We start from the raw sequence: 26,226 nt of genomic DNA on the forward strand, positions 1-26,226 counted from the left end.
GCAATGGGAAGCGTTTCCGAATGGCATGCTCTTTCGTAATCCGATTTCTTGGAAGGAGAAAAAACAAGCAAACATTGCGATTCCAGCCAGGGCTGCAGAGAACATAGCCTAAGAACAAAGTTTGGAGAAGGAAGAGAAGAAAAAATGCCTGGCAAGAACACACAGCCTCTAGTTCAAAGGGAGCAACTACAACTTTAGGCTACAGAAAGGCTTGCAAAACCAGGCCAAGATAGACCAAGAATATAGATTACATCAGGCCACGGAAGCCTCACAACCGCTCTAAGAAGAAGGTGTGAGGGAGCAGCGGGAGTCAGTTTTTAGGGAAGAAATCCGCTCCATGTTGTGTGGACTACAAGCGTCTCCTTCTCCGGGCAGAGTTCCTAAAACTGTCGTGTGCTCGTGTTTTTCTGAGGTAGAAAGGATGACACGGGAATCATAAAAATTGGGGGATGATCCTGCAGTTTTAAGAAGGAGGAATATTAACCAAAGCACGCTGTCAAGTGCTTCCAGCAGGCCAGCCCCGTATCCCACAGGAGCGAGGGGATGGGTGAGAGAGACGGGGGCTGCACTCGGCATGACAGTGAGTGCCTGGGGCAGCAGAGCCATCCTCTGAATCAGTGCGGAGGAGAAGCGGGTCGAGCTATTAGATTTCTAATATGCAAGGCCTTCCAGCAAGTGATTTCTCGCTTCCTAAATCAGCCAGCAGATGTGAGGGCTCCTATTATTTCCTACAAGAACAAATTATTTCGCTTTCATTTGGATATAAAAACATCACCAGGTAGATGACAGCAAGAAGCCAAGAGGGGTGGGCGGACATCAGGGGAATACAAAGATGCTGGCCACGTTCCGGGTTAGAATCTGAAGGTGATGGTTGGGCAGCGTGGCTGATGGCTGACAGCACAGGCATATACACCTGGAAAGGGTTGAATTGGCGAATGTTACATTATACAGGGGAGCTTCAAAAAGTGTGTGGAAATATGGAATGAAGACATCGTGGGATTTTCCTGTAACGTGTGTGTGTGCTTATACTTATAACAATTAAAAAACAGTAATATAAACAAAAAGATGAGGGTGGGGACCAGGCCAGTGGCAACGAGGCACAAGAGGACAACACAGACATAGGATCATGCTATGAGCCACGGTAGGAAAAAGAGAAAGAGGGGTGGGTTGGTATGTTAGTCTGGGTACTTTAGAGAAACAAATCCACAGAGACTCATGTATAAGAGAGTTTTATATAAAGGTTAAGTGCGCATCAAGAAAACATCCCAACCCAGTGCTGCCCAAGCCCCCAAGTCCAATATTAACCCATCAACCCATATGTCCAACACCAATCCACAAAGTCCTCCTCCATCTCACAAAACACACGCAATGACGCCGACTGCAGGAGGAAAGCCGAGGCAGTGAACGTGTAAGCATCTCAGCGCTGGCAGGGGTCTCCACACGGCTGCATTAGGGTAGGTCCATGTGGCTTCTTCTCACAGATGTCTCACAGGAAGCGAGCCTTGTCAGCTAGAGCAGGGAACTGGCTAAGGCAGCTGCACCCTGGTCAGACCATCAGAAATCAAGATACCCGAGAACTCGAAAGGCAAGACTCACCAAGCCATTTATCCCTCCACCCTTCAATTAGCCCCACATGTGTTTATCGGCCAGGTTGGCACAATAAACTAACTACCTCAGTTGGGGAGAAAGATAATAAATTCAGTTAGACCTTCATGAGTTTACAGTGCCAAAAGAATTTTCTTCATGGCTGCCACTGAGTTGGTTTGCAGCAACCGGGGTGTATCAAAGTAGAATTGTACTCAGTGTGGCTTTCCGTGGCTACTCTTTCAGTAGTAAGTCGCCAGGCCTTTCTTCTGCATGAACTTGAGCCACCATGCTTTCTGGTAGCAAGCAAGCACGATAATGATCTCCACCATGCAGAGACTCCGCCATGCCTAGCCAGGTTCAGCAAAGAGATGCCCGCGAGGGTTTGGGTGTGGGTGACGTGCTAAATAAGGAATCCTGGAGCAAGGGCATGGCTGAGGACACCCACTCATCCTGTGTGTCCTGTGAAGCGGTCGAAGACTCTGCTCCCATGCCAGCTCTAGCACTCTTCTTCCCGGACTCAAGACGTGACCTCAGGTGAACCCAGCCTCCCTCTTCCCAAGGGACAGCTACTGGATCACAGTGAAGAGTCTCTCCAAGATTTCCTGCCATGGCGATGCTTTAGGACTCTGTTGCTTCTGTTGAAGCAACAGAGCCTTTTCAGAATCCACCCATCGGTCTTACTATGGTACGGATGGTGAGTCTGACAACAGCCATTGCCTCGCTCAGTGGCCTCTCCCCAACAGTCCAGAGGGAAGCCATCTCAAGTCTCCGGTCAGTGCAGGCTGCGCAGCAGGAATCGTGTCCCCACGCTGGCTGCCCTCTTTGCTTTGGCCAGTAGGGAGCTCAGAATAAAACCCGTGGCCCGTTAGCAGCCACCTGACAGGACCACACAGTATACATTGTAGACCTTTTATCTTCCTGGCTCTGTTGTTTTCCTGCCCTCATTTGCTCTTTGCGCCAATGCCTTCAACTGTCAATTTTCACGAGCGACTAAATGACAAACATTTTCTTCCATGACAAGTTCACCCATTGATTCCGCTCATCACTCTCGGAGCTGCACAAGATAATTCCAGTCCCTCTTCTGCCTAACACTCCTTCACGCCTCATGTCCTCACCTGAACCTGACATTGTTCTAGGCACCAAAATCCCACTCTCTTCAAGGTTCTTCTTGACGTCGATGCCTGGAGAAGCATCCATCCTTCCAGAGGTAGCTCATCTCTGGGCATCTGCCTTGAAGCCCCCACCCTATTCTGGTCCTTACAGCAACCAAACTGCAGCAGCTCGTTCTCAGCACTGCCTCCCGCCCCCCGGGGCTAGGGACTCCTGGAGAGTAGAAGCCATGGTCTCGTTGCCTCTGACCAGCACCTCAGTAGGGATCCTGGATGGCACAGTGGTTACCCATGTGACCCTTAGCCCAAAGGTTGGCCGTTCGAACTCACCAACCTCTCAAGAGAAGATGCGGCCGCCTGTTTCTGTAAAGATACCCAGCTGTGCAAGCCCCATGGGGCAGCTCTGCTCGGTCCTACAGGGTTGCTATGAGTCAGAAGCGACTCCAGGCAGTGAGTTTTGTTTTGGAGTACATTAGCAGAGCCTGGAACGTAAGATAAACCCGGTTGCCACTAGGTCATTTATGATTCATGGCAAGCACACGTGTGTCAGGGAAGAAACTTGTTCCTTGGGCTTTTTTTTCAATAGCTGATTTTTCACAAGTAGATCATCAGGCCTTTCTTCCGCGGTGCCTTTGGGTAGACTTGAACTTCCAACCTTTTGATCGTCAGCCGCACTTGCTAACCATTTTCATCACCCAGGAAGGAGCATAATATAGACTGAATCACGTTTGCTTAATAAGCATTTGTTAAAATGAATCAAGGAGGGGACATACCCCTGTCTCTCATATTATAGGAAACCAGAATCCCTAAGAAAGAAGAAAAGGGAGAGTCCAGTCCCCCTGCCTGAGGGCCTGTCCATCGGACGGCTCTTCCCCACAGGACCCAGCTTCAGGCCACTGCACCCCGTCAGAGTTTATTCCCCCGGCTGCATCCACAGTACGTAAGTATTACACAGAATCAGCCCCAAGAGGGCAACCGGAGCAGATGTTCACAGAAAGAAAAATGTTTCACAGATCAAAGACGCAAGATGCTGAAGGCTCCATTCAGCCCCTTCTAAACAACGCAGCTGTCTGCAGGTGCCCATGCGGCGCCAGGCATCGTTCTGAGCTCTGTACAAGTGGACTCTGATGGAAACCTCGTGACAGCTGTATGAGATAGATAGACAGACAGACAGATAGATAGACAGACACTGTCTCACCCCCATGGTATTTTCATATGGCCCGAGCATTCAAGCTAACTCTTTTATGCTGAGTGGAAGGAGGCATTGGTCACTAAACAGAAGAAAATGAGCTACATTTAGTTCCAATGTGCAAATGACGGGCAGATCAAATGTCAGCCTTTGATCCGAGTCCTGGATCCCAGAGTAAACCACCTAAAACACACACACACACACACACACACACACACACACACACTGCTATCCAGTCGATTCCAGCTCATAGCAAATCTATAAGGGCAGAAAAAGACCTGCCCTGTGAGGTTCCGAAGCTGCAATCCATAAAGAAGGTAGAAAGTCTCATCTTTCTCCCAAGGAGCGGCTGGTGGTCTCGAACTGCTAGCCTTACGGTTAGCAACCCAAGTGGAGCCACCACACTACTAGGGTTCATAAACCACCTCGCTCACCACAAATTCGCCAAACACCCGCCGCGAGCTCTGCCCTGCCTCCCACTCAGGATATGCAGGACCGACAGGGTCTCTGACCACAGAGTTCACAAGCTGGTAGAGGAAACACACATGTCAACAAATAAATTCCCAGGCAGCGGGACAAGTCCATTTGGATCAGGTGCACAGGACAGTGCTGGCAGCAGCGGGCAGCGTGACAGACGAGAAGGCTGGCTGCAGGGGGAGATGGCTGAGCTTCGTGTTTGTGGGTGGACCAGGGTTCACCGGAAGCTGTAGCACCCATGGGACTCGAGGGAGCAAAGACAAAGGGAGCAACATCGCGTCTGATAAACCACTGCACCCACGGCTGCCCGGCGATGAGAGCGCAGAGGGGCCATGAGGGCAGTGGTCATTAATCAGGTGGGGGTCTTGGCTGCAATGTAAGGCCTTGAAGGGTACCCTGCAAGAAGAGCCATCACCCGCAGGGAGACGAGTCCCTGGGAAGAGCACCAGGCTGCCGATCTGAACGTGAAGGGGGTGAGGCCAACGAGAGGCTCCTCGTAAGAAAGTGCTGGCAACCTGCTTCAGAAAACAATAGCCATCGAAAGCCCCTGGACGGTGTGCATCTTGAATACCTCATCCCTGGGCCTGAAGGTACGCACATGCCCGCTCCGCACAGCTTCGTAGCATCACACACTGCTGGTCCACGGCAGCTAGGTCACAGCTTTCTGACGTGTGAACATTAAGCATTGTCATTAAAAACAATACCCAGAAATGTTAACCTGAAGCCCATTTAAAATGTGATATCCCCTTGCTGGGGTTTCTTTGGATGGGGACTATTTTGCCAGGAAGAACCAACTGGGAAAACATCTGCAGTCTGGAAAATTCCGAGACTTTTCTTTCTGAAGTGACAGTCAAGAATGAGTCTCCTCCCCAAAAACCGTGCGAAGGGCGAAGAGAGCACACTTCCACTCGGCCTCCACCCGCTGCCAGGAGCCAGAAGCAAATGGTTTTGTTTTGCGTGATGGGTTTCGGTGGCTGTTACTGGGGGCCTTTCTGTTGGCGGGGACCCCCATGACCCCATGGATAACAGGAGCCCTGCTGCCGGCCCGGCCCGCGCGGTTGTTCTGCACTAGGTCAGTCCCTCTCGGCCAGGGCCTTCCTTGGCCTCGCTGGCCCTCCCTTGCCTTTGCTTTGTTAGCACCCGCGCAGGTGGGCGGCCTGCAGGCTTAGACGGACCATCCGTTTGGGCACGCCCCACGGGCCAGTGGGCAGGTTCGTCAGAATCTCAAGAGAGTTCATTCCGATTCTCCCTCACGTCTTCTTTGCAGACAACATCCTGTCTTTCATTCTGTCGCCCCAGCGAAAACACATTGCCCTTTGCTGGGAATTAATAACCTTTCGAGTTCATCATCTTTGGGCAGGAAAATTAGCTTCATGAATACCTCCCTGCACACATGGTAGGTTCATCATCGCTCAGTCGCGCTGTCCCCTGAAACCCAAAGCCCAGGACTTAGTCTTTGAGAACCCTGAAGGACTTTGGGCTCAGGAAGAGCGATTGGGGCCTCGGTGATTGGACTGAACTGAGATCACAGACCAAGCAGACCGGGACGGCCTTACTGCTCCTGGGCCACACGAGTCAGGGTGGGGGCGCCTTCGGACGGAAGGGAGGGTGACAGCCTCCACCTTGGCCTGACCGCTCATCTCAAAAGAAGTCACCCACGTGGGGGAGTCACCGGCACATGGCGCTCCTAGGCTTGCCCAGACCTCACTCAGAGTCGGGGTGACCTGCTGGGTGGCTGCCCATTCCTACCCCAAAGTCTGACTGGGGCTTTCCCACGGCTAGTCAGTAAAACAGCAGGTGAAATCTTAAAAATGATCTTTCTCGCCTTCCCCATACTGACCGTGGTCCTTGAAGGAAACTCCGTAACAGTCACCTGCCCCCTGGAGCCCAGAGCCCAGGTGCAACACTGCATCCCCAGGGCCCTCCCAGTCAGGGGTCCCAGCCTCCTGGCTGCCTCTTTGCTCCTCTGGGCTCAGTTGTGCCATTCATTCTCCCCCAGGGTCCCCATTCATTCTCCAGGGCCAGAGTGCAGCATGGCTGTCCCTGAAAATCCCTCCTGCTGTCGCTCCTTGCATCCAGCAAATCCTCCTTTGCGATCCTCCCAGGCTGACTCCACCCCTGTGCGATGTCCATACAGAATTTACATCATATAGACTGCCTGCGTACGGACTGCTTGGGGGACATGAGCTCCTACGTGTTGTTGTTGTTGTTGTTGTTGTTGTTGTTGTTGTTGTTAGGTGAGGAGCCCTGGCGGCGTAGTGGTTAGGAGTCGGACTGTGGTCTGAAAGATCAGCGGTTCAAAACCACCAGCTGCTCCTTGGGAGAAAGACTTGGGGGTTGTCTATTCCCGTAAAGAGTTACCATCTCAGAAACCCACAGGGGGCAGTTCAGGGGGAGTTCTTTCCTGTCCTCTCAGGTCACTGTGAGTCTGCCCTCCCCCGACGACAGGGAGTGAGAGCTGTTGGGTGTTGTTTAGTGGATTCCAACAGGATAGAATGAACCCATGCGGTTTCCTAGGTTGTCACCCTACTGCGGACAGACTGACAGAGCAGCTGGGGAGTTTCAAACCACCAGCCTTTCCATCAGAAGTCAGATGCTTAACTGTTTATACCACCAGGGCTCCTACGAGAACACAGAAAGCCATATCAAACTCAAAGCGGCCCTACAGCAGCCCCTAGGTTTGAGTGGAACTGTCCTGTAACCCCAAACCCAAAGCCACTGCCATCGAGTCTACTCTGACTCATAACCACCCTCTCCAGAGTCCCTGGGGCTGTGACTGTTGATAGGAGCAGATGGCCTCGTCGTTCTCCTGTGGAGCAACTGGTGGGTTTGAACCACCAACCTCGTGATTAGTAGTCCAGCACCAGGGCTCTTTGCACTGCGCCATGTTGCTACTGCTGTTAGGTGTCACTGAGTCCGTTCGGAGCCATGGCAATCGTACGCACAGCAGACCGAAGCGCAACCGGGCGCTGCACCATCTTCATAATTGCTGTTATGCTGAGCTGACTGCTGAGCCACTCTACCGATCCACTTTTTTTGAATCGCCCCCTAGTATCCTTTAATTAAGATACTTCCATGCATTGTCTCCTAGCATAAGGATGTAAAATTGGGAATTGGAGTCAGAGCGGGACCTGGGTTCAAATCCTGACTCTTACTATCAGTGTTCAAATCCTCACACCTACTATCCTTGTGATTTTAGGTGAGATGTTTATCTTCTCGAAGCCTCTGTCTGTTTCCTCTCCGATATTCTCTATATCCTAGAGTGATTCTCAGTTAAAAGTCTTGGGAGTCTTGCCTAACTGGAGGGTCAGCTTCTTTGGTCACTGGGATGGCACGACGGAGACTCCGTCTCCTCTTGGACGCCCTCGATGGTCCCTTTGTCAGCCTCCATCTCTTTGGTGAAAGATGGCCATTCTACTGGAGACATGCTTTGGCTTCCCCAACTTGCTGGCTCACAACGACCCCCTAGCTTTGTGTGCTTTGAGGTCTGTGAGTGGTCCCAGAGCTGGCAGCGGGGAACAGGGCGCCATGTTAACCACTGTCCCCAATCATGTATTCCAGAGCCATTTCGAAGAAGTTCTCGAGATGTTGAAACAAAGAAACCACTGCAGGAGACGAAGACCAGATTTCTGCTCTTTGAGGAAGCAGCTGACAAAGGCTGTCAGATCCGGCTCCATCGCCCGGACTCCTTGCAGGACTGTGGTTTCAATGCTTCCTTGCCGCTGGTGATGATAATCCACGGGTGGTCGGTAGGAAATGCTGACAGCCCTTTTTTTTCTCTCTCTCTCTCTGCTTTTAAATTGTCTTTTTCCCCCCTGCCTGATGTGTTTGATTTTAATAATAATTTTTTTAAAAGATGGGGAGCTGATGATAACAACGTCATGCATAATATTTGTAGAGCACATTCTAATTTTCCAAGCCCTTCCCTGCACATTACCTCATTGATTAGCTCAATTCTGTGAGGTAAGTGGGGCAGGGGAAATATAATTATCTCCGTGTTTCAGATAATAAAATGGGACTCAAAGAGGTCACACCGCTCAATAGAGTCTGCCAGAGAGAGCAGACGGTGCCAAAGGGAGGCTGCCACCTGAACTTGCCTGCCTCAGAGGCCAGCAGGCTGGGAGTCCCGGTGGAATGCGCTACCAGAAAGGATAGGTTCAGCAGCCAAAACAGAGACCCGGATCAGCAGGGGTTCAAATCAAACAGAAGATCACGTCCATTTCATGTACTCATCCAGTGGGGTAGGACCCAAAACAGGGTAGATGGCTTTGGTCACTGAAGTCCTCAAGGACATGGTTGTTGCGAGCTTACATGTCTGCCATTCTTATCGGGCAGCCTTCATCCTCGTCACTCCAAGTGGCAACTAGAGCACTAGCCATGGCATCTGAAATGGCAGGAGCACAGTGCAGCACTGGACGTACCTGATGTGCCCCTAGACGCATCTCTGTGACCTCAGTACGCTGGGATAATGCAGCTCTCCTCAAAATGCTGCCCAATCTCATATGTGATTTCTAACAACAACAATGGCAACCGTAGCAAGAAAGGCCACTCACAGCTGCTGTGAGTAACATTGACCGCGTACTCATTCCAAGCCACTCTTCCAAGTTACGCCCACTAACTGATCTCACCGTCCAGTGGTTATCGATGGCAGGCACCATTCCTATCTCCACTTCCTAGGCGTCAAAACTGGGGGCACAGAGAGGTTAAGTGACTCGCCCAAGGTCTTTCAGCTAGGAGCTGAGAAAGCCAGGGTTTGAACCAAACACGGTTTGCCTGCAAGTCTCTTTGTATTGCCATAGAAGGGACTTGGTAAACACTTATTCAACGGAATGAATCTTATCCCGGAGCGGCCAGTCAGACCGTCAAACCACTCATTAGTTCTTCAGCTTCCCTCCTATCCCTTCCCTCCCGGAGGCTAATCCTGACCACACCCCACCTTTCTCCTCTCCCCAGACAGACTTTCACAACTCTGCTCTGTGAGCGCTGTTCCTTCCACCGGAGCACCCTGCCAGCAGCCCCTGCCCTCTCCCCAGTCCCCCATCAGCACGTTCGCCTGCCCATTCTATTCATAAACCAGAAAATGTACTGCCAGCAAGTTCATTCCCACGCAGAACAATCCTATACGAGGGGGTACCACTCACTACTCCGTGGCTCTTTCCAAGGCTGTCAATGTTTGCAGAACCAGGCTGCCTCATCATCATTCTCCCACACAGCAAGTGGTGGATTCGAACCATCGACCTTGCAGTCCCCAGCCCAATCTTTAGCCAGCCCAGGGATCCTTTCAAATGCTATCACTCTGTGCAACTCCACTGGGAGGCCCTGTACATTGTTTGCAAACAATTCTCTGTCCACGTTCATGGGGCTCTTGGTCCATACCGATCTTTAGAGCGAAGCATACAACAGTGGTTGAGGATCTGACCAAATGCCTTAGGAGACAGACAGGATGGGGCCGGCGGGGAGACACCTCACCGAGAGGGCAGACATGTGTGTCTGCAACACAGATGATTGTCTTCCAGCTCGGAAAGTCCCGATGTAGAAAAATGTTCAGTTAGTGGCTCTCAGAAGAGGACAAGTCCCTGCCCGGTCCGCCTCACCCTGAACATTTGGCAAAGCCTGGAGGCATGTGTTGGTTGTCACATTGTGGGGTGGGGTGCTGATGGCATCTAATGGGGAGAGGCCAGGGGTGCTGCTAAACATCCTACAAGGCACGGGCCAGGCCCCTACACACACACACACACACACACACACACACACGCAGCTCAGGAGCATCATATCTTCAGAGCTGAGCTCCAGGGTCTCCATGGGGATCCCTGTGTCTTGGCTCCAACCCTCCATGGAGGCTCTCCATGGGGGTCCCTGGGACTTGGCTCCAGGAACAGGAGAAGGAAGAGGGTGGAAACCGGTGCCCTGCCCCGCCTTGTCCCCCGCTCCCATGAGGCTGACTGGCCGGTGGCCACCCTCTCTCAGGTGGACGGCATGCTGGAAGCCTGGGTCTGGCAGATGGTGGCTGCACTGAAGTCCACACAGTCCCTGAACGTGGGGCTGGCTGACTGGATGAGCCTGGCCCAACACCACTACGCCGCTGCCGTCCGCAACACCCGCCTGGTGGGCCAGGAGGTCGCTGCTCTTCTCCGGTGGCTGGAGGTAAGGCCTGCCCCACACCTCCCAACCCGCCTCCTCCCTCCAGAGTGAGTGATTAAGCTGGTCTCCCATAGCAACCCAGAGAGGAGACCTCTTCCGACAAGCTCACTGGATGCTCACGCCCTGGACAGAGAGCTGGCCCCTGGCGCTCTCAGATGCTTCATTTAGAGCCCTGTTCTGTCTTCTCTTCCCACCCCACCCACTATTCCTTTTATGCTGTGCTAAGCACACACCCTACAAACCATCAAACACAAGTAAACCCCCACACAAACGAACACTATCACATCTGCAGGGGATTAAGGTGGGGAAAAGGCAGGAAGTCAGGTAAGGCAGCAGCTGCCAGGTAGGGTCCCAGGTAGCTGAACCTTCTAGGCTGGCCAGAAAGGAGAGAGGGAGGGAGGGGAGAGACCAGTTACAGGTTGGGTACGGAATGAGGTGCCTCCTTTCCATCAGGCGCCCACGAGCAGGGAGGGTGCCCAGACAAGCTGTACCCACAAAAGGCTTTCATCCAGGCAGCTCTTGTCTGCCTGCAATCACCTGGCTGCTGTCTTCCAGGAATCGGTGCAATTTTCTCGAAGCAATGTTCACCTAATTGGGTACAGCCTGGGCGCACACGTGTCAGGATTTGCCGGCAGTTCCATCGGCGGAACGCGCAAGATTGGGAGAATCACAGGTAACTGTGCCCGAGAACTAACAAACTGTAATCTCCATCCATGCACAGGGGCGTGGAGCGAGGGCCCACTTCCTTGGTGCTGTGCTGAAGGTCACAGAGGGGCTGGGGGCCCGCATTGCAAATACAGTGGTGGCAGGAGATGCCCATCGGAGACAATTCGGGCGCATGACAGCCTTGAACTCCTGCTGCCTCCCCTCACACGGCATCTCTCACAGACAGGGCCTAAAACGTGGGCGCTCGGGAGGCTTTTGAAGCCAAAACAATTCCTCTGGGTTTTTGCCCACCCCGAGTTTTAAGTCGGGGAGTCAGGAATCGCAGCCCTGACATCTTGTTGTTGTGTGTATGTGTGTGCTTACTTGCTTTGTTTTGTTTTCTCGTTGCTATGTGAACCGATGCTCTTGAAAATAACCCAGCAAGTACTTCTCCTTGCCTTGCTTCCAAAAGTCCAGCATTTCCCACTAACCTTCCTTCAGCCAGGGGAGAGTTTCCAACCCCCTCTCCCTCCCCTAATTGCAGTCCAGCCGGTATCTCCTTGTCGGCACCGTGAAGGACTGTCTTTTTGCTGTGAAAAGGGTCTTGGCCAGATGTGCTGCCGAGAAAGTAGGCCCTGTGTGCCTCTTCCTCCTGCTGGTTCATTGATGTGTACCATCGGAAAGCTACAGATGCCTTTCTCCTCTCCTCCCCACGCCCCACCTAACCGTGCCCTTGCTCTCCTCTTAGGCCTGGATGCCGCCGGCCCCTTGTTCGAGGGAACGTCCCCCAGCGACCGACTTTCCCCAGATGATGCCAGTTTTGTGGACGCCATCCATACCTTTACTCAGGAGCACATGGGCCTGAGTGTGGGCATCAAGCAGCCCGTGGCGCACTACGACTTCTACCCCAATGGCGGCTCCTTCCAGCCGGGCTGCCACTTCCTGGAGCTCTACAAACGCCTTGCCACCCACGGCTTGAACGGTGAGAGAGAATGAGCCAACCTCACTGGCCACACTGCTGTGGGGCCCCTGGGATCTACCCACCCGGAGGAGAAGAGTTGGGCGAAGATCAGCAAGGCCACTCAGAGAGAGGCCTTGTAGGAGTGGGTCAGGGCTGGCCCCTGGCAGAGTTCTTGGGAGCCCAGACCCTGAGGACAGTGGCCAAGAGCCCCCATCAGGACGTGTTTCCTCCCACATGCAGTGGACACAAGCAAGCTCTCGGTGCTAAAACAAACTACTACCTTCGTGTGGAGTCAATCCCAACTCATGATCACCCCATGTATGTCAGAGCAGAACGATGTTCGCAGGGTTTAGGGCTGGACTTTTTTATTTATAAGTAGTAGATAGCCAGGCCTTTATTCCAAGACACGAATGTGTAGACTCCAAAAATCCAAACTTTTTTTTTCCTCCTTAGGGTGTGAGGTGAGGAGAGATAAGAAATGGTCTAGAAGTCCAAGCTTCAGAACTTGCCCCAGAGCCAGGGCCCCTCAGAGCCCAGGTGTCAAAGGCCCAGAGGAGACACTGTCATAGCAGCCCAAGCACTTGAACCATTTGCACCTCCCAGCGACTCCCCAGGGATCTGCACCGTTCTGAACATTGAATTCTGGTGCCCTGATTATTCCTCCTCCTTCCCTAGAGCTTCCTCATTCAAGAGTTTTCTCTATTCAAGGAAGAATGAAGAGCCACTTAATAATAGATCAGGGCTACTTGAGCCTTGTGGAGCCCTGGTGTTGTCGCGGTTACGCGGTGGACTACTAACCACAGAGTCAGCAGTTCAAAACCACCAGCTGCTCCGATGGAGAAAGAGGAGGCTTTCTACTCCTGTAAAGAATTACAGTCTCAGAAACCCACAGTTCTACTCTGCCCTATGGGTTCCCTATGAGCCAGCCTCAACTCTATGGCCAGGAGTCCACCAGACTCGATCCGTGGCCTCACAAGAGCGGGAACACTCCCAACCTCCCACCTTCACCCCAAAGGTCCATCGGCTGCTCCTACAGTGTATCGCCATGATTCCTGGAATTTGGAGTTGCCCTTCCAGCAGGCCCTGGTTGCATCCTTTACCTTTGGCAGGAATTGAATTTGGCATTACCTGGGTTGTGATCCCATTTCTCTTAAGTCCCAAACCGAAAACATTCATATGAACCTGGGCAACGTGCACAGGATGAAGGAAGCAAACGTCAGTAGAAACGGCACATTCCGCAGGCCCTCCAAATCTCTCAGAATCTACAACATACCATCCCAGTGAAAACACGACAATGCCCTCCGAGCCAACTGGAGGCCCCCAGCCCCCGCACACCACCTTCTAACCCCACTCGTCCCAAAGTGAGCTGAGAACACGCTCTCGCGATAACACCATCACTCTCACCCCTCAGACATCAGGCTGACCTTAGAGCTTGACATTATCTGATTTTGGCTGGACTCCCAGCCTTCTACATGCCCACGCCTGAGAGAGCCTTCCGGGAACTTCCCCTTATCATTCCTTACCGCTCTCTCAGGTCACTGTCCCTCCAATCACCAGCAGGCTCCTGGCGGGTCAGCCCTCCTTCTCAATCTACACCTCAGAAGTCCCGGGACTGACATTGGGCTGGCATTGAGCACCTCTGCCTGTCAGATGCATCTGACCAACAGCCGCCGCCTGCTCCTTTGTGCAAAACCTCAGCGTGATGGGCCCACACGTTTTCATTCAGCTCAGCCAACCCCGGTGTGCTTTTCCCGTTTCCCTCATCCTTCAGTGTGAAAGTGGTTTCATGCTGGGGGTTCCCCCAAACGCACCTGGGCGGAATCGCTACATTGCTCCTGGGACCTGTGTATCATGGATGCAGTGACGGCCAGTCTGCAGCGACCTCCCAACCACAGCATACCAGAGCCCATCGCCGCTGCCACTGAGCCAGTCCATCTGGCCCCCAAGAGCCTCCGGAGCCCTCGTCGGTCCTCTCTGTCACCACACCTGATGGCCTCCTCTAGTGGGGCTTCCTTCTGATGACCCAGCCAAAGCAAGCAAGTCGGACAAGGTCCTGTGATGACCCGCCAGGTTTCCCATGACTGTTTTTCAGAAGTAGCTCACCAGGCCTCTCTTCCTTCTCGGCCTTCGTCAGAAAGCTCTGCTGAAATCGGGCCATGGTGAATGGCCCTGCTGGTGTTTGACATGCTAGTGGCAGCTTCCCGTGTGACAGCAACAGGCAAGCCATCACAGTACGGTGACAGCAACAGGCAAGCCATCACAGTACGGACGCACACGCACGGGTGGTGGGGAATAAGAATCTTAGCCATCACTGATTCATAACTGCTTTGCCACTCCCAAAACCCCCTGGCTCAGGGTAGAGGGAAGGTGGGGGGAGAAGGGGAAGAAGGGGGAGTCAATCAAAATGATCAACACATAATCGCCCCCACCCCCTTGAGGGGGACGAAGAACAGACAGGTGGGTGATGGGAAACAGTAGTCAGTGTATGATATGAAAATAATAATAGTTTATCATTGAGCAAGGGTTCATGAAGGTGGTACGGTGTGGGGAGGAGAGAGAAAAGGGAGTTATACCAAAGGCTCAAACAAAAAGTAAATGTTTAGAAAATGATGAGGGCAACATATGTACAAATATGCTTGATACAGTTGATGTACGGATTACTATAAGAGCTGTAAGAACCCCCAATAAAATGGTCTTTAAAATTTTTTTTGGTTTTTAAATCCAAATCTCCTGGCTCTGTGAAGCTGGGTGAGGTAGTGAATGGCTTTGAAGTTCAGCTTACTCATTTATTATTGCTGCCTGGCCGGGCTGAGGTGAGATTAAATGAGAGGCTGGAGGCAAGGCATTTGGCTGAACTTCTGCCTCACAGTAGATGCTCAACAAATGCCGCCTCTGTGGGCTAAACTCTGCTGTGACTCATCTTGGCCTCTAGCCTTCAGATGCAGGCCAGGATACGTATGCTCTACCCTCACATTTGGTACTTTACAGATCTTGGGGTGGTTCTCCAACATGCCTTAAAGAGAGGTTGAGCTATGTGGTTGATAGGAGAGTACTTAAAATTTAGACTAAGACCTAGAGAGGTTTGTTTGTTTGTTTGTTTGTTTGTTAAGTCTCAAAAATCCATAATGGATAAGCCTAATTAGTTTGCTGTTAGGTGAGGCCCATTCATACTCTGGGCCAAGTCCTTCCAAATTCACTCATACTGATTTTACAAGCCAGTTACCTAAGGGGTATAACAGCTGCTTTGGACAGAAGGTAAATGTTGTGAGAGATCAGCTTTTCCCAGATCCTTAGGATGCCATAGGCCTTGATGGTATGGCTTAAATCTTGGAACACTAGCCACAAGATTAGCAGTTCAAATCCACCAGCTTCTCTGCGGGGAAAAAATGAGGCAGCGTGCTCCCACAAAGTAGCCCTGGTGGCATAGTGGTTTCTTGTTGGGCTGGGATGTGCAAGGTCAACAGTTTGAAACCATCAGCCAGGGCTTTCTACTCCTGTAAAGCGTTACAGTCTTTGAAACTCAAAGGGGCAGTTCTACCCTGTCCTTCGGGGTGGCTATAAGTCAGCATCCAATCCATGCAGTGAATTTTATTTGGGGGGGTTGACTTCCACAAAGATTTGCAAGCCTCGCAAACTTAAAGGGGCAGTTCTACTCTGTCCTATAGTGTCAGAATTCACCCCATGGCAGTGACGTTGGCTTGGATTCATAAGGTGCTGTGGGAGGGCTGTGTTTCTTTCTTTAGGAAGGAAAGAGACATCCCACACGAGCCCACCCACCCACAAGGTGTCCACATTTGTGTGTGTTTCTCCTCTAGAGCAGGCGTCCTCAAACTACGGCTCACGGGCCGCATGCAGCCCGCCGAGGACATTTATCTGGGCCCGCCGGGTGTCTTTGCCCTGTTTGTTTTTTTACTTCAAAATAAGATATGTGAAGTATGCACAGGAATTTGTTCGTACTGTTTTTTTAAACTATAGTCCGGCCCTTCGACGGGTCTGAGGGACAGTGAACTGGCCCCCTGCTTAGAAAGTTTGAATTCCACCACCTGCTTTCTTAAGGAAGGTTGTGAATATAGTCTGATGGGTTCTGAACGTTTCAGGGTTCCCATGAACACGTGAGGACGGCTCAGGACTAGATGGTATTTTGGTCTCTTGTACATAGTCCGGACCAACTCACCAGCACCCAACAATGAAAACATGCACGAAAATCCCCAGGGGTGGCCGGGATTAGGCTTTTGCATGACACAGCCCCAGATGGATGACTCTTTCTTTCCGTTTCAATCAGTTATGACCCCCCTCCGACACCAGTGTGTCAACCCGTTGATCCACTCCTTGATTCCAATTTGCTACCGCCAATCTTCGGTAAGGAGCCCTGCTCCTCAAGGCCAGCAGTTCAAAACTGCTCCAAGTCGTCGGGAGAATGGCCCAGCTTTCTACTCCCGTAAAGAGTTACCGTCTTGGAAACTTACAGGGACCGTTCAACCCTGTTCAATAGGGTTGCTATGAGTCAGCATCTACTCAACGCAGTGAGTTGAGTTGAATCTTCTGTGGGCATCACCGAATGGTACAGATAGACGGTCATGTGCCCAGCTGCTAACGGTGGTTTGAATCCATCCAAAATCGCCTCAGAATAAAGGCCTGGCAATCTACTTCCAAAAGATCACCACCATGAAAAGTCCTACAGGGTGCCCTTCTGCTCTGAAATCCATGGGGTCCCCGTGAAGGGGCATAAACTCAGCAGGGACTGGTTTGTATTCGCTTGCTCGCTCGTTTGCCATTTCTGTGGCCCCAGAACCATGGTGACCTTTGAGTGGCAGGTATCTGAGGGTCAGAGGCAATGAAGCCCTCCTTGCCTTCTGTGTTGCAGCCATCTCGCAGACCATAAAGTGTTCCCACGAGCGGTCCGTGCAGCTCTTCATCGACTCCTTGCTCCACAGCAGCATGCAGAGCACGGCCTACCGGTGCAGCAGCATGGACGCCTTCAGCCAGGGCCTGTGCCTGAGCTGCAAGAAGGGTGGCTGCAACCTGCTGGGCTACCACGTCCGCCAGGAACAGCAGAGCAGGGCCAGGAGGTTCTACCTCGTGACTCGAGCCCAAGCCCCATTCAAAGGTGAGTGCGAGTCGCCTGGAAGCTTTCCCAAGGGCAGGATGCAGTCATCTGTCTGGAAGGTTCGGAGGGTCCCTGGGCTCTTCTCCTGGATGCTCCAGGTTCCACACCCTCCACTATGAGAGTCCTTTCTGAAAGGGCAGGGGCCAGACGGCAATGTGGACACAGGCTCTCTTTCCCAAGAATGTGGCACCCTTGATGCCAAGTGGTGGGTGCAGAAACCTTGATAAATTCTGGAACCGTGCCTGGGCTGACCTCTCTGCAGGTCTTTCGCTAGAATCTGATAGGCTAAGAGTCCTGAGTAATGATCCCAGCTGCCCAGCTCCCACTGTACAAGGACCCAGGGGCGTTTCCAAACCCAGACCAGAGCCAGGCAGTCAGGAAAGCCCTGAGCTCCAGCCGGAGCTTGTGGCTTCTCGTTTTCCTCAGACTTCGCTCAGCTGACCTTACAGGGCACTGTTGCCCTGCCGAGGCTTCCCCGACTCTCGGTTCTGCTTCTAGTGTTTTCCAACAGGACTGCGAGCCTCCAGGCAGACAGGAGTCCCTGTCGCTCTCTGGGTTGAGCGGGAGTACAGAGGAAGGGCCCTGGCCCCATCCTGAGCTGAGGCTAGCAGAGAGAGCCTTTCCGTGAAGCCCGGGTCCTCCTGGGAGGAGCAAGGTGGCATCTGTGGCCATGCACATTTCTGCCATGCTTAGAAGATCTCGGGAGTGGCTTAGCATCTTGCTGTTTCACAGCACAAGGAGCTTTGGCGGCATAGCAGTTATGCAGTGGGCTGCTCACCACAAGGTCAGCGGTTTGAAACTACCAGCCCACTCCATGGGAGAAAGACGAGACTCTATCAAGAGTTACAGTCTGGAAAACCCACAGGGGCAGTTCTACCCCACGTTGATGGCAATGGGTTTGGATTGGGTTTGGCTTCATGGCACACACCCTCCGGCGCTGCAAGAAGGAATCTGGTATTTTTGCTGTTTGATTATTACCACTCAGATATTTGTATCTGGAGGCCAGGATCCCCAACACCTTACATGGGCACCTTATTGCTAACTATTCAAAATGAAGTCCCCGGATGGGGCGAAGGGTTATCAGGCTTGACTGATCAAAGATATGTGAGCCAGTCAAGTTCAGCCGGACATGCCTCGGAGGACAGTCCTGGCGATCTACTTCTGAAAAATCAGCCACTAAAAACCCCATTGAGCACAGTCCTACACTGATGCACACAAGGTCAGAGTGGATGCAGCTGGTTTATATGCAGAATCTCAAACCAAACCAAACCCACTGCCACTAGGTCCATGCCGGCTCAAAGCCACCCTATTGGACACAGTAGGCCTGCCCCTGTAAGTCTGGGAAAGCAAAACTCTTTACAGAAGCAGAACGTCTTGACTTTCTCCAGAGGAGCCGCTGGTTGATAGACGGAGGGATGGTAGACGTTGATATATGTATCTAAGGAGCCCTGGTGGTGCTGTCCGGTAGGTGGTGGACTGCTCACCCAGGCTGGTGGTTCAAAACCACCCGTCTCTCCATGGAGGAAAGGCAAGGCTGCCTGCGCCCTTGGAGATGCCCAGCCTCGGAAGATCTATGTAGGGACACTGAGTGGAAATACCTTTACCAGAGGTGGGTTTGGTTTGAGGGGCGGTTTTGAAAGACGAGGCAAGCAAAGTGAGGCGATCAATGTGCGACCACCTGTAAATGCTTCGGCCTAGCACCGCCCAGGACCACCTGACTCCCAGATCAGAACTCCTTTTATGACCACCCTCCCCACGTTCAAACCCCCAGACAACGTCATTTGTAAACACAGGCGCCCTCGGTTTACTTGAACTTTTGCTCTCAAGACAGATGTCCCCATCTGCCAGAGATGCGGGTTGAGGAATGACCGAAATCCATGGTGGGTGGGTTCACCCAGCAGTGTCTGGGGAGCACTTGGCATGAGGGCAGCTTCCCGTGTGAAGGGTCAAGAGGTACCCTCAGCTATCTGTTCCCTGGACTTGGAGGAGATATTGGGCCCAGAAAGCATGAGGGAAATTGAGAGACCTCCTGCTTAAGGGAGCTCCCCCACCACAGGCTGCCCATTAGAGACTTGCTGGAGTTAACCAGCTCCTCTCTAAAGGAGCTGCCTGGAGTGATTCAGCCTCTCAGATAATCACTTTTCTCTGGAAACAGCTTGCATCCTGAACTGTTATTGTTGCAAGGGAGTATTCAGCCCCGCCATTTACAGACAGGGGAACTGAGAGCCAAAGAAGTGGCACTTGACTTGTTCAAGGCCACAAAGCGAATGCTTAACCGAGCTCTGGTGGAGACAGGGCAAGCTGAATGGTTCTTCCGGCGGTGACCTGACTGGGAGAGTGGGGTGCAAAGAGTTGGGGAGTGGGGTGGGGTGGGGGGCAATTGCTTTCTCCTTGAGATCAGCTAAGGTCCAAAAGGAGGTCATTGGACACCTTCTATGGCTCAGTTGGGAATAGCATTTAAAATGGGGGTACGGCCCAGCTCGAGGACAGCTGGATATCCACTGCCCTACCGGAGGCTGGGAGATGAGACAGGGAAGTGAGCATTAAGAAACAGAAGAGGGGAAACACAGGGAATCCAGGGGAAACGCAGGGAGTCCAGGCCGGATGATCTCTTCAGGACCAATGGTGAGAGTGGGATACTGGCAGGGTGGAGGGAGGGCAAGGTGAAAAGGGGGAACCCATTACAGGGATCTACATCTAACCTCCTCCCTGGGGGACAGACAACAGAAAAGTGGGTAAATGGAGACTTTGGACAGTGTAAGATATGACAAAATAATAATTTATAAATTATCAAGTATTCATGAGGGAGGGGGGAGCGGGGAGGAAGGGGGGCGAAATGAGGAGCTGATGCCAGGAGCTTACGTGGAGAGAAAATGTTTTGAGAATGATGAGGGTAACGAATGTACAAATGTGCCTTACACAATTGATGTATATATGGGTTGTGATAAGAGTTATATGAGCCCGCAATAAAATGATAAAGAAAGAAAGAAACAGAAGAGGGAACAGAGTGGAAGCACAAGCCAGGCTGAGTTCCTCCCACCTGCCAAAGACCCCAGGCGCCCAAGCAACACAGGCCACTGGTGGGCCTGCCATACTAGACTTCCTTTCTAATTCAGGAGAACCGAGGAATCACACTAGGGCAGCCTCATATCACCCATCAGCTCCCAGGATCAGTTGCTTCTGGTGGGGGACATGGGGGGGCTACTACTAACAGCAAGGTCAGAGTCCTCAGAAGAAAGGTGAGGCTTTCGACGCCGATGAAGACTTACAGTCTCAAAACCCACAGAGACAGACCTGCCCTGTGCTACAGGGCCACTATGAGTCAGGAGCAACTCCATGACAGTGAGTTTGTTTTGTCTTGGTTTATGGTAGAGCCCGCTCATGTCTACCAAGACAGCCTCCCCTCCACAGACGTGGTGGAGGCTCACCCCTGCCACACGGGGGCTCCATGGTGGGTGTGTTTGGGTGGGGGGGTGGGAGGGTTCCTGGAGATTCAGTTGTGTCTCCTAGCTATAAACAGCTTGCTCCAGGGACATCTGATGAGGATGGGGCCAGGCCAGTGATGCCCAGTAACGCGGAGGCTGGGAGGCAAGAGTGACTGCAACAGGCCCGGAATCCAACCCCCAGCAGCTGAGATGTGAGGAAAATTGCACCCTCCGCTTCTCTGGGGTTGTTCGCTTCCAAGGCGTTGACTCAGCCTCAGGGTGCTGTGCACACAGAGAAAGACGCCTCCCTGTCCTGAGCCATCACCCCAATCACTAGTAAAATCGATCCTCGAGTCACTGCTACGGGGAATTCTGAGCACCTTCCACGGGGCTCCCCTTCCAGCATGGTATTGGACAATATTATGTTGTGACCCCTAAGATTTCCATTGGCTAATTCTCAGAAGCAGGTGGCCAGGCCTTTCTGGCTAGTCTGTCTTAGTCTGGAAGCTCCTCTGAAACCGTGAGTGACGCTGCTAGAATTAGCAATACCAGTGGCATAGCGTCCAGCCTTGTAGTACCAGGGAAGCCAGCACAGTACGATAAACTGACAATGGGTGGTCCCTCAGGCCCCTTCCAATGGCCCCCAAAATTCTACTTTTGTCCTTCCGCCTAATTTTGCTCACTGCTGGCAAGTAGCTGCCCCGTCCGTCGTCACATCCAGATGGCCTGGGTATGGACAGAAATGACACCCCCACCCCCACGCAACTCCACCTGTTTAGAAGTGCCTTTTGATGGGGGCTGCAATCTGTATCACAGTAGGCTGCCCCGTGCGACCACTACTAACCGTAGGTGGCTATTTCAGTTCAGGTTTAAGTTGCTTAAAATCTAAACCCAATCGAATTAGAACCTGACCTTCTCAGACAGGGTAGCCATGCTCCCAGCATGCCGCAGAGTGCAGGAATAGGATGCTTCTTCCATGGTCACAGAAAGCACTGGGAAGGGAGTGGGGGTGCTGATTGAAGCCTTTCATCTACGCCACCACCACCACGCCACGGACAAGACACCGCTCTCCACCCCGTAGGGGCCACCATGTCCCTGGCTCGTCTCATCAGCCTCCCCCTGGCATTTTGAGGCATGCCTAAGGAGCTTTCAAAGAAGAGACGTGCCCAATTCTGGTACACAGAGAAGCCACAATCTCCATTTTCCAAAGACGTCTAGTTGCACTCTGTATTTGGGTGCAGAGTTTAGGGGGGGCACGGTAAACATCACCTCCCCACTGTGGCTCCCACAAGGATGACTAACTTGGCCTGCGTTCCTCAGCCTCCCGTGATCATTGGGCAAAACCATCAAAGGCTCTATGTTCTACAACATCCGCAGGACTCGGGTACACACTGCAACCACGGCGGCAGCAGCAGAGAACTGGGAACCCGTCACAGATAGAAATGAGGCAATTTATCTCCCACTTCCATTCTCACTCTCTCAGTAGGAAACTTTACCTGTTGGGGAATCCATTTTAAGGGAAGGGGGAGGAAAACTCATCTGTTTCCAGTAAGTACTGCTTAGCAAGTGCCTTCCCTGACTTAGGTCTCACAGCAGTCAGATGGGAGAGGAATGTCCCCCCATTTTTCAGATGAGGAAGCTGAGGGATAGGGGGAGCGACCCTCATGGAGGGCTGGCGCATCCGGGAACCCTGCTGACTGTTGAATAAATGTTCCCTGTAAGCCTCAAAGCGGGAGGAAGAAGGCAAGAGAGAGAGAATGCTTAATTGCCCAATAAATAAATTGAGATTTGGAGAGGTTAATAATCTTCCCAAGGTCACACAGGCTTTTTGTTTTTGTCTTTCATTCTAATTAAGCTTTTTGTTTGATTGTTATTAAAAATAGACACTGGTGAAACCAATTCTACCTGTACAAGTTGTGCAGCCGTCTCAGACCCCTCTCCTGAGTTGCTCGTTCCCTGTTGCCATGAGCCCCCCACCCCCAACTCCTGTCTGACCTTGCCAGTTGCTAAGGTCAGTCTGATACCAGGTAGTCGTTTTAAAGCACATGGCTCAAGGCACATGCTCTTTACTGGTTAAACTAAACGGCTGTGAATCAGGGGTAACTGGAGAGGGCAGCAAGCTTGGTTTGGGGACTGTTTGGTTCAAAGATGATCTCAGGGCAATAGTTTGAGGGTGGGGGGATGGCCATCCAGCCTCAATGACTCCAGAAAGTCTAGAAGATGTGAGAAATTGAAATTCTGTCCCTCGTCTTGCCCTCTTCTGATCAGGACCCTTCTATGCAAAGGCTTAAAAAATCGAAGCGAATGGAAAAATAATGGCCTTTTCCGACACACTCTTTGAAGGCCCTCATAGATGTTTTCCACATTCAGCAGTGGCGGACAAGGTCGCTAGTTTGTGCCGAGCTCACAAACACAGGATTTGATCCCGGATGGCTCGGGTTCCATGATCTTGCTCCTCTGGCTCCACCCAGGGTCTTCTCAGCACTGTCAGACACCCCTTCTCCGAGTGCCCCCTCCCGCCCGCCTTCCAACCCCCCCTGCTCTTTCCACACTCCTTTCTTTGCCTCGTCTCTCCTTCCCCGTGCTTTCCTGCTTCGCTCAGGGCCTCTCCAGGCACGCAGACAGCTGTTCCCACTGCTCCGTGGGTGAGACACGGAGCCTGTCTGGGGCCCCGGGAGATCTCTGTCTCTGGACCATTCAGTGACTTCCAGGGGCGTGCAAGGGCATAGGAGAAAGCGTACAGGCTTGTGATGTGGCTATTCGGACCATCCAGAACCTTGGCTCTGGTGGCCTGTGACCTCAACCCAGTGCTAAGGTTGGCGTGGGCCTCAGTTTCCACGGCCACGAAGTGAGGGGCGTGGGCAGGCATGGCCACACAAGGGAGGAGCCATGGAAACAAGTGAGTCTCCAGCCCCTGCCCCCTCCGTGCAGCACCTAGGAAAGAAACCGGCAGCAGTGGGTCCCTACCACGTACCTGTGTGCACAATCACATCACACCCTCACAACAACCCCCCGCTTGGCAGATGAGAAAGGGAGGTTCCGTGAGGCTCTAATTTGTTTAACACGGCACGTGGCAGTAGATGCGGAGAGAGAACGCCATTATAGGTCACTCTCGCTTGCGGGCTCTTCTGGAGCACACGACCGTCGGACACAAAGTGAGGCCAATCGACACACACTCCTTAGCCTCCACACACACACACAACATCGCACCCTTACTCCTCAGACACACGGGGACCCAACATTCCTTACCTCTCACACACACATCCACAACGCCACACTCACAGCACAACACCCCCAAACCCTAAGACACACAAAACATGGCACTCCTTACCCTTCACACACAAGTGATGCCCCTCACCTCCCCCCACACACACACACGCACACACGACACAACATTCTTTCCTTCATACATACAACACAACACGCTTACTCCTCTCAGATGCATAATACTCCTTACCCTTACACACACACACACACACACACCACACACAACAGTCCTGATCCCTCATAGGCACACTCATCTACACATAAAACACCACACTCCTCGATCTCCCACCCACTGTGCCCGCCCCCACCCCCCTCCACCACATAGTCCCTATCCCCTCCCCACCCCTAAGCAGTTCACAACCTCCTACCAACAGAAAAGTCAAGAACCCCTCTGCTCACATGAGGGTGGCCCCTAGAGGGGGGCTCTGCAAGCCAACTTGAGGGCGATGACCCAAATAAACCAGACGCACATACGTAGGCTTCCAAACCCTGCCCCCTGCCTCCTCACAGCGCCTTTCAAGCTCTGGGGATCTTACTAAATTCGACCACATTTTCTTTCCCCTTTGGGCCAGCCCGGGCTGCCGGGTACACAGAGCGCCACCTCTGAGCCCCTCGGGACCTTGACCTTCAACTTCCTTTCCTGGTGCCCAATTGAGGCAGTTCAGAGGGAGGAGCAAGCTGGTCATGCCTCCGGAAAACACACGAGCTCACATCCTTACTGTCCCCCCGGACATAAAATCAATAACCCAGGGGTGGGGAGACCTCTGTAATGTTTGCAAATAGAGTCACAATACCTCACTTCCCCCAGAGCCAATAGCTAATGCTTCCAAGTCATTTTCTCCCAGAGATAAAAGGGGGGTGGGGAGAAATAGAGACCAAATATTCTCCTTTCATAAATTCCACAAGCCTCTGCTCACAGCGGTTGCCTTCTGAAAGGAATGGATTTTATTTTCCTTTCTAAGGAGGCTCAGGTGGCCTCCACACGGGATGAGAAGCCAGAGTCTTTGGGGGTCAGGAGCCCCCTCTGGGGAGAAGGATCCCCACCGACTGAGCAGCTCCCCTCTAGACAGAGCTGGCTCATCTCACTCAGGGTTAATGGACTGGTGCATGCTTTTTATCTCTTAAGACTGGAAATAATTTCTCCTGCCAGACTGGGGGATGTGTCGTGCCAGCCTCTTTGCAGTCAGAAGATCAAAAGCACTTTCCTCCAAATCATTTTTTAAAATCCTAATTAAACATGTCACAAGGTAAAGTGAGCAAAATTGCTCACACTTCTCCCCGTAATCTTTGTAATAGCACCGTTGTCCTGGAGGGGGAAACGATATGGAAATTGTCTTTTTTTAAAAAGGGGGAAAGGGTCATGAAAAAAAACCGTAGGACAATCAATTCTTAGTATCAAAGGCTTTTTCATAGTTGAAAACAATAATTTCACCTCAAGATTTCTCTAGGGTGAAAAATAGTGATTTCCCTTATACGGAAAATACAAGATCTGCTACCAGTGTGGCTGAAAGGCAGTTTTTCCAGAAGGTTCTTCAGCCGTCTCTGCAGGCTCCTTCAGGAGTTTGCGCACTGGGCCCCCTCATGGCTGAAGCCCCTGCAGGCTCTGGCTTCCTGCGTGGACCCCACCCCAGGCTGGTGCTGCAGAGGGACAGGGAATTCTCACCCATAGGAGATGAGGGCTGAGGGAGACACCTCCCCTCAGAACTGCAGACCACAGCATCTCAGACTTGAAAATCTGTCTGCGCCTACTCACAATTTAAAGAAAAAGGAAATTTAAAAACCCATCTCCAGGGCAGGGCCAGGACACCTTTAGCTGCATTCAGATTTCTGAGGACAGAAGGGCGGAGCCTGCTGTTCAGCAGCTGAGATCACTCCGGTTGAGGAGTTGGGGGAGCGTGTGGGGGTGCCGGCCATCCAGCATTTTGTCCTCCAGGCCAGCTTTGCTGGCAGCATTTCTTCAGAAGCTGCGTGTGTGTTTGCAGCTGCCTCAGAAGAGCAGGTGGAACTTGCAGACCTAGAGCCTCTGGAGGGCGTGGGAGGGGTCTTTTGGAATCAGACAGACACCTGCTTCTCACTGACCCGGTGGCCTTAGATGCATCTCATCTCCAGACCTTGTCTATCATTCATTAATATAACTGTCACCGCATCATCTGGGTCTCCACTGGCCTGTGTCAGGTCCGGAATGGGTGGGACTCCTACCAGAGGAGTGAGTGGCATGAAGGGAACCCACTAGGCTCTCTGACCCACAGCAAGTCACAGGAGCCTGGAGGAGAAGGGTGTAGAGGGGCCCGGAGCCTGGGAGGGGCCTGCTAACAGCA

General features: G+C 52.3%; 1 protein-coding gene across 2 annotated transcripts in view; it reads left to right on the top strand.

Annotated features, from left to right (window-relative positions):
- Positions 1-26,226, top strand: part of LIPC (lipase C, hepatic type) — a 175,044-nt gene that overhangs the window by 134,325 nt on the left and 14,493 nt on the right. For both annotated transcript variants that reach the window (XM_045286531.1, XM_045286532.1), the window contains 5 exons: positions 7,924-8,111; positions 10,330-10,506; positions 11,059-11,176; positions 11,897-12,130; positions 16,974-17,216. In XM_045286531.1, the coding sequence (XP_045142466.1) occupies positions 7,924-8,111; positions 10,330-10,506; positions 11,059-11,176; positions 11,897-12,130; positions 16,974-17,216 (960 nt within the window). The remainder of the gene's footprint in view (positions 1-7,923; positions 8,112-10,329; positions 10,507-11,058; positions 11,177-11,896; positions 12,131-16,973; positions 17,217-26,226) is intronic.

Source organism: Echinops telfairi, unplaced genomic scaffold (assembly GCF_000313985.2).
Source record: "Echinops telfairi isolate 266 unplaced genomic scaffold, ASM31398v2 ScPeMD7_8;HRSCAF=38, whole genome shotgun sequence".
Taxonomy (NCBI): domain Eukaryota; kingdom Metazoa; phylum Chordata; class Mammalia; order Afrosoricida; family Tenrecidae; genus Echinops; species Echinops telfairi.